General features: G+C 41.0%; 1 protein-coding gene across 2 annotated transcripts in view; it reads right to left on the bottom strand.

The window, feature by feature from the left end:
- ptprdb (protein tyrosine phosphatase receptor type Db) overlaps positions 1-13,457 on the bottom strand; it is a 95,815-nt gene that overhangs the window by 20,232 nt on the left and 62,126 nt on the right. Inside the window, exons 18-28 of one of the 2 annotated variants that reach the window (XM_080520245.1) lie at positions 12,768-13,355; positions 12,251-12,345; positions 10,854-11,110; positions 8,795-8,888; positions 7,762-7,986; positions 7,503-7,663; positions 6,462-6,473; positions 5,827-5,939; positions 5,686-5,727; positions 4,944-5,041; positions 1,711-1,834 (exon numbers count right to left, since the gene is read on the bottom strand). In XM_080520245.1, coding sequence (XP_080376371.1) covers positions 1,711-1,834; positions 4,944-5,041; positions 5,686-5,727; positions 5,827-5,939; positions 6,462-6,473; positions 7,503-7,663; positions 7,762-7,986; positions 8,795-8,888; positions 10,854-11,110; positions 12,251-12,345; positions 12,768-13,355 — 1,809 coding nt within the window. The remainder of the gene's footprint in view (positions 1-1,710; positions 1,835-4,943; positions 5,042-5,685; positions 5,728-5,826; positions 5,940-6,461; positions 6,474-7,502; positions 7,664-7,761; positions 7,987-8,794; positions 8,889-10,853; positions 11,111-12,250; positions 12,346-12,767; positions 13,356-13,457) is intronic. The other variant, XM_080520246.1, reaches the window with a different exon arrangement.

The following is a 13,457-nucleotide window of genomic DNA, read 5'->3' as shown; positions in this document are numbered from 1 at the left end:
AAAATCACACACGCACACACACTTAAATGACACACACACACACACACACACACACACACACACACACACACACACACACACACACACACACACACACACACACACACACACACACACACACACACACACACACACACACACACACACTTAAATGACAGAGACACACACACACACACTTAAATGACAGAGGAGTATGGGGTATTTATACAATGTACTTTAGAAGGGATGGGGACAGAAGGGAAGAAGTGCTTCTAACATATGTTTATCAACCTTAAGTCTTTTAAAGACAGCTTGGGTAAACGCTTTGATGTGCTACAGCTTTAATTCAAGGGACGACAACAGAAGCAGCGTGCAGATAAAGTGAAAACACACACACACACACACACACACACACACACACACACACACACACACACACACACACACACACACACACACACACACACACACACACACACACACACACACACACACACACACACACACACACACACACACACACACTTTTAGGTGGCTATGGCTTGGCAGTGTGTGTTCATGACTCAGTGGAGGAGACTGAAAGTAAAGAAAATGCATAGTTGTGCTTGTGCACATACTGTCAAGACTACTGGTATATATTATATTTATATATGTACGTTTGTTTTTGTGCGTGTGTGTGGAGGTATTCTGGTACAACAACTTTAATGACAATCAGTTTGGGTTTTAGACCACTAGAGTGGAAACATTTGACCAATTCCAAGGAATGACTTATGTCCTTACAAAGATAGTTGTTCTTGTGTGTGTGTGTGTGTGTGTGTGTGTGTGTGTGTGTGTGTGTGTGTGTGTGTGTGTGTGTGTGTGTGTGTGTGTGTGTGTGTGTGTGTGTATTCGGAGATACTCAAGAGTATATGTGTTTTCTAAGCTGGAAAAAATACAGACAGTCAGGGCTCCAGGACAGGCGGGGGTGGAAGGGCTGCTCACACATGCTCTACCCAGATAAGGCTCATCTGTTTGGGCTTGGCCTCCCACCGTCTCCCTCTCTCTCCACATTGGAGCTGCCAGTTTCTCTGCCTCAGGTCTTTCCCAGCAGAGGTGGGTGAGTGTGTTTCAAAATGCACACTGAAAACAGGACTGAAACTATTTTTTCCTCCCATATTAAACCATTGCACATGGTGAAATCACGTAAAAAAAAAAAAAAGGTTATGTCGGGTAAACGCTTAGTTGGGTGAACTAAGTATGAGCACAATTCATTTCTGTAGATAATATCATGGACCTGAGACCAAATCGGTTGGTTTATTGGCAGTACAGTGGGTGGAAAAAGAAGTTTCTGGGGATAATAATATGATTTTTATAGCATCTATCTGATGCAAGCGCAGCTTTGTGTGTGCATGGTGTATGGGAACTGCCAGTGAGGGAACAGCTTTCGGCTATTAATAGCTCATCCGTCGTGGGAAGAAGCTCTCTCACATAAATTTATCTGTAAACACTCACGTTAAATTTGTGACAACTGGGTGACATAATGCACTCCCTCTAACCCTAACCCCAATCATCACAACTACATTCCTCATGTCAATCTTTACCAAAACCTTCGGTCTGCCACCAAGCCATAAACCTCAAACGGGCCTTTGAAAAAGCAAGGAAGTGAGCAAATTGCCCTAATTTCCATAAAAAAACATCCTAATTTGCCCAAACAGAGGAGCAGAAGTGGCAGAGCATGCATACAAGGCTTACCCTCGATGCTGGAGAGTATAACCCTCGAATGATCGTAGGCGATGACGTTAGCATAGCGGTTCTTTGGTTTGTTGACCTCCAAGTTGGAGTTCTCCCATGTGAACTGCTGGCCGGGGTCGACGGACTGCAAGACATAAGAGTGAACCAACATCAACAAAGAACTATTACAGTTTCATTACTTCAGACAGCTCACGATGGTGAAATTTGTGCTTCCCACAAATATTTTTGGATACTGTCAAAAGTCATTGGTTTTCAAAGGGCCTTGTTTGCATAAAGTCAGAGGCATTTGCAGGGGTAAACCATAGTTGTGGGCTCTGTAAATAAATGTGATCTGTTGAATTGTAACTGATATGTTGACTTGATCAGATGGAGCTGCCGTTACCTAAAAAAACAGCAGTCACCAGAACAGCAGGCCACAACATGACTGATGCCACACATGTTTAAATTATGCATTTTACAAAAGAATGAGTGAGAAATGCATACAGTCACTGGCATTTCAGGTTTTACTTTTTTTTTTCATTTTCAGAGAAAAGCAATAAGTTGGCTATTTGTTTATCCTGCCCATTCACAGGGCACTCATTGGGAGAATTGAAAACAAAATATGTCATCATAGGGTTTGACTTTTCTTGAGATTTTAAAGTGATTAAAACTACAAAGCATTGCTATATAGTAACATTAGAAACGGATCCAATTCATCTGGGAAATTTGGCACATATTTCTCACGCAATATCGAGCAAAAGCCAACATATACAAAACATGCAGTTTGTAATTATCATTGTTAGTTTGAGAGCAAATGTGAATAAGTGAGAAACTTCCCAAATATAGTCACCTTCCTGATAAATGGGTATATATGATAATCTTGTAGCTATTATAACCTGGATTATATGATTTAGACATGTTACACCATGCAACTATTGCCCCACATCTTTTTAACTCTTACACCAAAATTGAATTTTATTATGCTCTATTATTAAAGAATCAATATCTACAAATTATATAACACAATATATGTTCATTAGTTGCTTATTACATTGAGTTTTTCAAAAATAAATTCAGATCTCTTGAAAATACGAAAACATTTTAATTCTTAGCATTATCATCGGTTAATGGTCCTTATAAGTGAGCAATATATATTGGATTGGTGAAAACAAAAAACGAATTAATTGACACATTTTTCTAAATGGCAAAATCATACATTTTTATCATCATTCTAAAATTATATTGCTCCCATTAATAGGCTTGAATTCACCCACAAAATGTTTGTTGTTATATTGTTACTATTTGAACAGAATTTCAAGTCCAGGTTTCTGTGTGTGGTGTTTGCACCTTCTCCCAGTGTGTGTTTCTAAAGATACTCAGGTTTCCTCTCACCTTCCACAAACATGTGTTTGTTGCTAAATTGTGACTTTCAATTACCTGGACGTGTGAATATGAGTAGGTGTGGTTTGTGTCTGTCTATGTTTGCCTTGTGCTGGACTGCTGACCAGTCCAGGATTTACCCTGTGCACCCCAGTGGTGGATACCTAATTCTCTCCTAGTGTCACACTTATTCTCTAAGCATTACAGCTTGAAATTGACTCTTGGCTCAGGTATTGGTATAAATTGGTAAAAAAAAAAAAAAAAAAGACAATTTGACAGTTTCATAGCTTGAACTCACGATCATTGTCCAGCACTGCTGCAGAAAACCCCCACCACAAGAGACATGCTACAAATTGCAATTTAACGACTCATTGTTGATACTGGATAGAAATACGGACTCATGCGATATCTCCTTTCAAGAAGGGTTTTCCACTTTTCACAGAAGAAACCAGCTTGTAGGGAGAAGAGTGATAAAAGCATAATAAATTCCACTGGGAGCGAGCGGATGGTTGTGTTAGACCAACACATTAAGTTCCTGGAGGGTAATTACAGTATAACTGTTGCTGTTAGCTGGGAGAGGCAGACATGAGGTCATTACAGGGCTGTCAATGGAGAAGGACGGAGAGGAGAGAGCCAGAGCAATTTAGCAATTGTGAATATTTTACGACACATAATTATGGTTTGGTTGAGGGAAAAAGTGGACACGAGCGGTACTGGATAAGTGTACTTCTATGTGTGTGAGTTTAAGGCTGGCTTCCACACGCTGCCAACATCATGTGTGCCTGATTATCGCACCACAATCATTTGTGGCCCTTCTCTCTCTCAGCCCCTCTTCCATCCATCTCTCTTGTTCCTTCGTTAAGGGTTCAGCTCCGAACAAAGCACACAGTCATGCAGAGAGAATGTGAGGCTCAACAGAGCGGCTCCAACTCACACCACAATTACATACAGCTTCTCTCTCACTGTCTTTTCCACCCCTTTTTATCCTCTCTCCCAACACTTTTCTTCCCCGAAACATCTATGCTCTGTTTTCCTACTTTATGCATAATGTGTTCTTCTCTTCCTATATGCGTGTATCTGCCACACACAATTTGACTCTCACTTGTGGCGGCCAATTAGAGCCTTATGTGTCATTCGTCACCCACGGGCTCTTGGTCTGAGCTGGGGTTTTTTTCCCCTCCTTTACACAGAAAATAATTTTTTTTTTTACTCGTTTAACAGCTCTCTGTGGAGCTCATTGTTATGCTAGCGCTATTTGCCACAGAGCCAGCACGTTGGGAAATATTGTCTACTGATGTGCTTTTTTTTATTGAGTGTCACAGTTCAGCACCAAGTTCAGGCACATTGTTATCTCAGAGCAGATGCCTTATTTTGGTCCACATTAAGTGTGCCCCAAGTTGGAGGAAACTAATCAAGAAGCATTTTTTTTTTTTTTGCTGAGAACATTTGCTTCTTATATCTCTTAGTGAGCGCATTCGCTGTGGCTGCCTCTTTATTTCTATCTCCTCTTTCTCCACCAGAGCGTAGAAATGAGGGCTTGATAACCATCTGGCTGTAAGCAAACTGTCTTTGAGCTTGCAATTTCAATTTTCCTCTTATATTTATAGAGATAACGACAAGGCAGCAGAGAGAGGAGAATGTGCTTTATCGTGTATGGTTCCATGAAGATGAATCAAAATGCAACTTTACTGTAAAGGCCATGCACGGCTAAATCTATAGCAATAGCCATTGGAATTGAACCCTAGTGAGAAAGAAAAAGAGTGAAGAAGATAGACAAGACAAGGATAAATGGATGAATATATGTGGGACTCTATTAAAACTAGATGGATTTCCCAAGTTGGTGATTTTCAGGCACAGATAATCAGCAGTCCTACCTCGTACTCTTGAGAGAACTTGAGATTGTCGTTTGCCTTGAGGCGCTCAATGTGATCTGCCAGCTCAGAGATGGGGACAGGCGGGTGACTTGCCATGCCTGCCAAGCAAAGAAACAGAAAAAAGAGGCCATTTTGATACACACATAAATGGAGTCTTTTTGGAGGAAAATGTTAGGAGTTAGGATTCTCAGAGGAGGTGTTGTTTAGTGTTCTGTCCGTGGCCAACGGAGCAAATGGAAGGGTTTCTTTCCATTTTTTTCTTTTTTTGAGTAAGTGACCGTTTTTTTTTCTCTCTCTCCAGGCAGACAGAAAGAACAATGTGCGTGTTCAGAAAGTTACTGAGGCACAATAACACGTCCTCAGAGTATATGCACACTGCTGGTAAAGATATAAAAAGACTATGACACAGGCAGTTAAAAATTTAGCATGATTTTTTTTTGGGGGGGGGGGAGACGGGGGGATTTAAAGAAAAACAACAAAAAACAAAAAACGTTATCCAGAGGCAGCTGATGAAATGTTGTCAATTCAAGCTTCATCCTAAATGGGATGGAAGGTTAGTTAGCATGAATACTTGAGAAGAAAGAAAGAAAGAAAGAAAGAAAGAAAGAAAGAAAGAAACAAAGAATGAAAGAAAGAAAGAAAGAAAGAAAGAAAGAAAGAAAGAAAGAAAGAAAGAAAGACTATTGGAGAGAGCGATGGCAGCAGAGAAAAAAAGATCTATGGTGGACTGAGGCCAACTAACTTGACAGACGCCGATAACCTCGGTACACTGATACACGATACGCTGAAAAGGGAAATGACACCACAGTTAATCTCATCAGCACAACTAACACCGACTCATCATCTGCTGCTGAGCCTGAATGTGAATGTATCTTCGCTCTACCTGGCGTTTGGAAGTTGATCCGGCGCAGCTCCACGGGATCAGTGGGATGGTGGGAGGACATGGCTTTGCTGCAGGGGAAACTGCCCTTCCGTCCCTCAGCCTCGGCTCTTTTCCTGAATAAAAAAACGAGAGCAAGAGTGAGAGAAAAAAAAAGCACTTTACCTCAACCCACCTATAAATATAAGTCAAGAAACTCATATTGCTTTTCTATGCCAAACGCCATAGTTTGAGAGTTTATGCTGCGATAAATAAACCACAGTAATACATTGCTGACGTGGGTATTTACAGCAACTAGCCAATATTTCTCAAGCTATTACATATCTATACATATTATTGTTTAATTCAGAATTTAGTGTTGCAGCTTATTTTTGGTTAGATGGCAGATGATGTTGGAATCAAATACGCAGACATGACAAATCCATGTCGCGCAGATAATATCACAACCTAAAACTGATCCTTATAAAAAGGAAAGTAGAAACTGAACTTGTTAGAGGTGATAAAGCTGCCACAACAGCAGGTTACATGTCGTCATCAAAGAAACACTGCAACATTTTTCTAAAGCATTGAATGTAGAGACTTTTCAAGGAAAACATCCCTGTAGGATAGAAAAATGGTAATAGGTAGGGTTTGTTTACCTGTCTGGTTTGCTGGATTCAAACAGGGAGACAAGCAGATAAAAGGACAGACAAGGATGAATAGCATTAGTGTCCAATCAAAAAACATCAAAGCATCACTGAACTCCTCGTCGCCTCCTTCTCATTTAAACTCATCAGTCTCTTATTACCATGTTAAATATGCAAATAAAAGCAACTCCTGCAGATATAGCAATGCCAAACGGATGCAAGTCTGAATGCAGTAACATTTTCATAGTATCACCTCGTGCTCTTGCAATGTCACACCTATCAGATAAAAAAATATACTGGAAACACGACTCGAAATGAGAGACGTGAGACAAGCGCCGTGGGTTACGCTCCGGAGTTTGTGAACATCATATTACTACCATCAAGGGTAATACTTTTGCGATGCTGCATCAGTCACAGCAATTATTCATGTCCATTAACAAACCTCTTGCCAGGAGGATAGATGAGTATCATGAATAATGATAAAAGGTGATAATGTTATCTGGTCGATCTCTCATGTTAACTAATGTCCCTCCCTTTATATGTATTTTAAACACACTTAAAACACACCAAACAAATTTCAAGAACTTTTTGTACAGAGTTTATATTAAGAGCATTTTATGTTGATTTAGTTAAATATAAATCCTCTTTTATAACAGTCCAGATAATTATTGTTATGAATTGTAGCTTGAATTCAGCTGACAATAAGATTTCTCAATGGTTTCTTGCTTAGGACTCTCAAGATAGAGAAGACAACAGACCCCCAGGCTAAGAAAGTATAACAATGTGGGAAATAGTGTTCTGCCCACAAAAATTATGGGTTGAATAAAAAGAGAGGTAAAAACATCAAAATGCTAATAAAACCAGGAATAATCCTGCAGAGTATCAGCTGTCTTTCTCTGAAGGCCTAAGCTGCGTTTCCAATTATTTTCATTTCTCTGTTCAACAGAACCTTTAATCTTCTCTCTGCATTTGTTGGGGGCTTTTTCTTTCCAATTTCTCCCACAAATCTAATGCTCATGTTACTCAGGTGTGACTCCATCATGTGGTTCTTACCTCTTGAAGAGGAGAATGGCAATCACAATGCAGACAATGAAGATCACAGCCAGCACGGGCCCCACCACCCACAGCAGCCCCTCCTCTTCGTCAACGATTGGCTGAGGATCCACATCCGATGAGGTGACTGGATCAGAGTAAGGGCTTGTGGCGTACATGGTCTGCAGAAAGCCACATTATTTTATGCGTGTTTTTATACAGAAACTGGACACCAATATGCTCGAGTGATTGAAATGTGCGTGGGCGTGTTTGCACTCACATTCTCAGACAGGTCCAGCAGTGCGAGTACAAAGAAAACATACTCCTGTCCGTTCAGCAGTGGACGGTTGCGGAAGTCGCCATAGTTGCGGCCGTCACCTAGCGTGAACTCAAGGGGGAGGGTCTTAAAGTGAGCGCTGACATAGGCTCTCGGGTCTGATTGGCCGGCCTGTCTGCGGATGCGAAGGGCACGACTCACACTGGTCCTGTTGATCTCTTTGAGGAGCTGCAAGTGACAACATGTATGAGGAGAGTGAGATTCATGGGAGAATATAAATGGAAACAGAAAGGATTCAAATTAGTTTGACAGAAATTATGAAAAATTACAGAAAATGGAGAAATAATGGGGAATTGTTATACATTTTCTTTAATTGAAGGTCATCATCAGTGCAATTCAACATGTGAATTTCTCTGATGTACTAAATAATCATTTTTTTGTAACTGTCATAATATTTTCCTATAATGATGATAATTATCTTGATATCCGGAGACTTTATTCGAGTTTTTAAACAAAGACATACAAAACACATCCCAGGAAGAGCATTTTTCTTTCTTTTTTTTTTTTTACACCAAATACAAAAACTCTCATCAGTGAAGTAACAATGAGCTGTATGGTGCATTATCACCGAGGCACAAATGTCTTCATCAACCGAATAGCTGCTACATTTATCCATTTAGGCAGTGGGCACTATAAAAACTCTATTGAAACTCATCTTGCACACATGAATACACTCTCAGAACAACATAATGGGGTGATAAAGTTTTAGGAAAAAGGCAGGGAGTGGAATTAGACGGTAAATGGCATGTGAAACTATTGTTTGGCCTGAACATAGAATGGAGGACCAAGTCATCTACCTTCACAGAACCAGATACGCCAATTCTAATACAGCAGTGTCAGCAGCACAAACATCTTTCAAGATGGACTGAATGATTCTAAAGGTTTTCACGACTTTTGAAGAGTTTTTAACGTGTACTTGAACACTATGTTTTTATCATGTTAATGTTTCTAGAATCTCTTGTGCGGTGTGTCTCACCTCATCCATATTCATCTGGTCCGGTTCATCCCACGGATTCAGGAACTTCCCGCCTCTCTGCTTTTTTAGCGGCACCACCACAACGTAATAACCTCTGAAAAACAACATGCACTGGGATCAGGCCCGAGAATGTACAGTATGCTGCATTCCATATGCTCGATTAAAGTTTCAATCTCTGGAGAAAGCTCAGTGTCTTAAAATAAGGAGGGATACTTTCATGGACTCAGGGAGTATTTCCATTTCTTTTCATTTTTTATTTTCGTCAAAAAGGTCAGATTGACATTTTTCCCCCCGTCATACAACACTGAAAGTTTTTCCAACCCATTAAATACTCGACTGAAATTCAACATGCAGTGTGCAATTGATTGGCTTTAATTGTCGTCGAGATGTGGCTGAAAGATAACTGGAGCCCACCTAGATTCAGATATGATCTGCAAGGAGTTTTTGTCTATAAAATATTTCTATGCTTCAGCAACCTCAAAGCGCTTTACATCTTTCACATTCATGTACGCAGTCACACATCAATGGTGACGAGTGACATGCAAGCTGGTGGATCTCCATTGGGAGCAACCTTGGGTTCAGCGTCTCCAAGATACTTCCAAATATGGACACGGCAAGCTGGGAAACTGAACCACCAACCTGTGGATTGGACTATGACCCACCCCACCAACTGAGTGAATGAAATAAGTTTGCAAAAACGCCTGATCAAAAAGTGCACTTTTTCAGGGTGGCACTGCAGGCTTGTCAAGTTTTTATGCGAGATGCCATTCCTGCCTCAATTGGGATTTGACACCCGGGTACCCCAGATGACTGGAGAACACCATTTAATCCATTAAAACATAAATCCCCACAACTCTGTCAGATTAGTGTAAACGGAGAATTTTTTTTGATGTCAAATCCATTTCCCTCTCACATAATACTATCAAAGAGGCTAAGATTTGTTTGGTCACCGACAAGGACACTTGCTTGTGTGTTCATGTTCTCTATGTAGTTATGCAGCTGTGTCATGAGCCTCATATTATTGACCACACAAGTGGTATTGATCATCTGGTTTCGGAAGAATGGATGTGCTTATTTCTCAAAACTACAATTCGATTCACCACTAATGCTTCAAGAAAAGGCACAACAACAAGTGGATAAGGCCTGAGGAGCTGCTGGTGTGAATCAGCAGTGTAAATTTCAACACTGTCGCTTCTGCAGAAAAGACGTCCATCTCTGAAATTGTGTTGGAACAACAATCATAGTATCTCAGAAAACGGAGGAAGGCTCAGAAATAGACTGACCATGAGCATCAACACCGAATCGCAGTGAATGACTCACTTTCGTGTGCTCCATGGTTGCACTCATACATTAGACAGAGTGGCGCAGCTGAAAGTCGCTTGCTCTATATCAAATCTTTGAGTTACAGATTTTCTTACAGCTCCAGAGTGGAAAATATCAGATTAAAAAAAAAAACCCCGATATGTACTTCAATCTTCTTTCCTTCAATATAAAGAGCAGACACACTGATCAGTACAGGAATATCAAAAGACAAAGCTTGAAGTCTATTAGAGTTTCTGTTTCCACGCCAGTCAGAGCATAGAATCTGATGCTTATGTTGTTTGGAGAAAAAAACAACACCTCAAAACACTTCTGATGTGACACATGGACCAAGTTAGGCGTGGGAACATGTTAACAGCAGGGAGGTGAGTCATCCTATGCTTAAAACATGTCGGGCTGCCTTTACGAGGTATGTGGATTTGTTGTCGGTTACAGGAAGCAGATGAAATGATCAGTGTGCTGCTTTCATCTGTGCTGTTGTGGAAGATCCCAGGCTTCCTATTGTTGCCAGCTTGGAGAAATCCCTCCTGATGGACCAATAAATGAAAATCAGCATCAGGGGGAATGAGAGAAATTACTTCACAGGGTTCATAGAACAATTAATCTGACAACAACCTAATTGGAGCACATTCCGCTCATGTTGCTATTTAAAACTTTCCCATTTGGTCAGTGTCGTTGCCAAATCCTTCACTATCACGCTTCTTTTTTTTTCTTTTTTAATTTCTTGAATCATCAGTACCTGACTTTAGCTGTGGTTTGGACAGTTGGTAGCTGCACAGTCACCATGCCATCTGCGTTGGTCTTCCCCACAACAGCCGGTTTGGTTTTCAGGATGTCTGGAGCTGTGGTGGCAGTCACGCGGTGCTGTAGGCCTCCGGCGCTGTTGGCCCGATTGGTTAACAGGAAGGAGTACTGAGTGTCCGGTTCCAAGCCACTGATGAGCTTCTGAGTCTGCTTTCCATCCACCTCAACAGACTGACCCTTTCCATACAGGATCTGGAGACAGAGAGGTTATACTTGACCTTATATCAATACAAATATGGTGCACTCTGAGTCATTTTTCTAATATAGAACTTTAGTTTTCAAAAGGCTTCATTAAAATATGTAGTGAGGACGATTTGTAAGGATCAAATGGTGGTATGTACAACTGTAAGAGCTTTCTTATAACTGAATACAATTAAGTTGCTCTTGAAACTGAATCTGAAAACTGTACATCTACTCCACATACAGCTCATCCAGAATGCTGCAGAGAGTCCTCACCAAGGGTGGAGCACATTACACCCGTGCTCCAACCCCTGCACTGGCTGCCTGTGTGCCAAAGGATTGACTTCAAAATCTTCCTTCTGGTCTATATAGCTTTGAATGGTCTCGGACCTAAATACATCTCAGATTTACTTGTAGAATATCAAACCTCCAGACCTCTGTGGTCCTCAGGAAGAGGTTCACTCAGTGTTCCAAGAGTCAGAAACAAACAAGGTGAAGCAACTTTGAGTTTCTACCTCCTCACCTGTTGAACAAACTTCCTGAACACCTGAAGACTGCTGACACACTCACTTCTTTTAAATCAGGACTTAAAACATTCTCATTTGCACAGGCTTTTGAATAAAAAAATGTATTCTACTTAGTTTATTAAACTTATCTTATTAAATCTTGTACCTTATTCATTATATTTTTCTTCATAATTTGTTTTAATGCACTTCTTTCATTTCTTCTAAAGCTTTAATGCATTTCATTTATTCAATAGTTCTTTAATTTCTTTGTAATGCACTGTGAATTTCCTTGTGTTTGAATGGTGCTCTATAAATAAACTTGCCTTGCCTTGCCTTACATGTGTCTGTATGTGCAGGTTCAACTGACTTACGATTCAAAAGAATCTTCTTTTATCAATTTCACAGCCTTATTGACTTTATTAGCTTTTATTAACTGGAAGAGCTGAGCTTTATAGCTTAAGAATGGTTGGGAATAAGATAATAAATTACAATGAAATTGCCATGTGAGTCATTGTGGGACATATAATATAATTTTAATATGTTCTTTTTTTTAATTCCCAACTGAGGCCTGCTCACTAATTAAATTAGAGTTTTCATGAGGGTCAACTAGCTACTTTGAAAAAAGGTAAGGTAGCCATTCCCTTACAGTAAATGGCTGGGTCGGGTTCTTGTCCCGGATCTCCCACGACAGCAGAACAGAGTTCTTCATGGCCGCCTTTACTCTGAAGTTGGTGGCGAAAACTAAGGCACAAAAGCAGAAAAAAAAACAACAACAACAAAGAAAGATTAATTTGATTCCACTGTTATCAGAGGTTCTCTTTTCTCAACCAGCCATGGAGACCTTACCTGTGAATCATCTCCCTCTCTCAGACTCAAGCTAGCTATTCGCTCTGATAAACACACAGTTAAGTGACTGAACAGGGATACTCGCCCAAATCCTAAGACGCTTACCTTGCTTGGGGAAAAGGATGTTGGGTCTAAGGCTACAGTGATAAGACAACGAAAAAGGACACTTAGGATGCTGTCACCAGATGTGATGTGTGTGTGTGAGAGTGCCTGTGTGTGTGGATGTGGGACGGTGGGGAAAATGTGCACACGTCTGGGAGAACGTCTTGCATCCTCAGCAATAGAGACAGGTTGTTAAGATGTGTGTAGGATCCTACCTTGGTCAAGCCGCTGCGTCCTAAATTGGACACTGGGGCTGTACGGCCCAGGACCGAGAGCTGTGAATGCACACACCCTGACATCATACACTGTATCGGCACTCAGACCCTCCAACAAAACACTCGACATCGGAGCGGGCACAATGACCTCGGAGGCATTTCCTCGACTGTTTATGTCCTTGTAGAGCACTGAGTACATCACAATTTTCCCATTTTGCTCAATTAATGGGACTGATTTCCAAGCCAGCCGGAGTGAGGTGGCATATGCGTCTTCAGCAATGATATTTTCTGGGTATCCACTCGGGGAGTCTTCTGGAGTCGTCACCTCTTTTACAGCCTCCTCTCCGTAGCCCATTTTGTTACGGGCAGACAGTCTGAACACATAGTTAGCTCCCTTGTGGACATCCTGGGCAGTGTAGCGGTTTTCTTTGGTTGGGAACTCGACCACCGTGAAGGGAAGGACGTCAACGCGGCCAAAAGTGAGGCGGTACCCCAAGAGCGGGGTGGGCGGATTTGGAGATGGGTACCACTGAAGCAGAGCAGTACCTGAATCGGTGGCACTCACCAACAGCTTAGGTTTTTCAGGCACTGGAGACAAGGAAAGAGGAAGAGCAGGAGACAAAGAAGGATGGAAATATAATTAGACAGTAATTACAATCCACATTAATCATAACCCAAGGCCAAACTACA

Source organism: Blennius ocellaris (genome assembly GCF_963422515.1).
Source record: "Blennius ocellaris genome assembly, chromosome: 3".
Lineage (NCBI taxonomy): Eukaryota > Metazoa > Chordata > Actinopteri > Blenniiformes > Blenniidae > Blennius > Blennius ocellaris.
The sequence above is the reverse complement of the archived record's forward strand: the minus strand, read 5'-3'. Positions and strand labels throughout refer to the sequence as shown.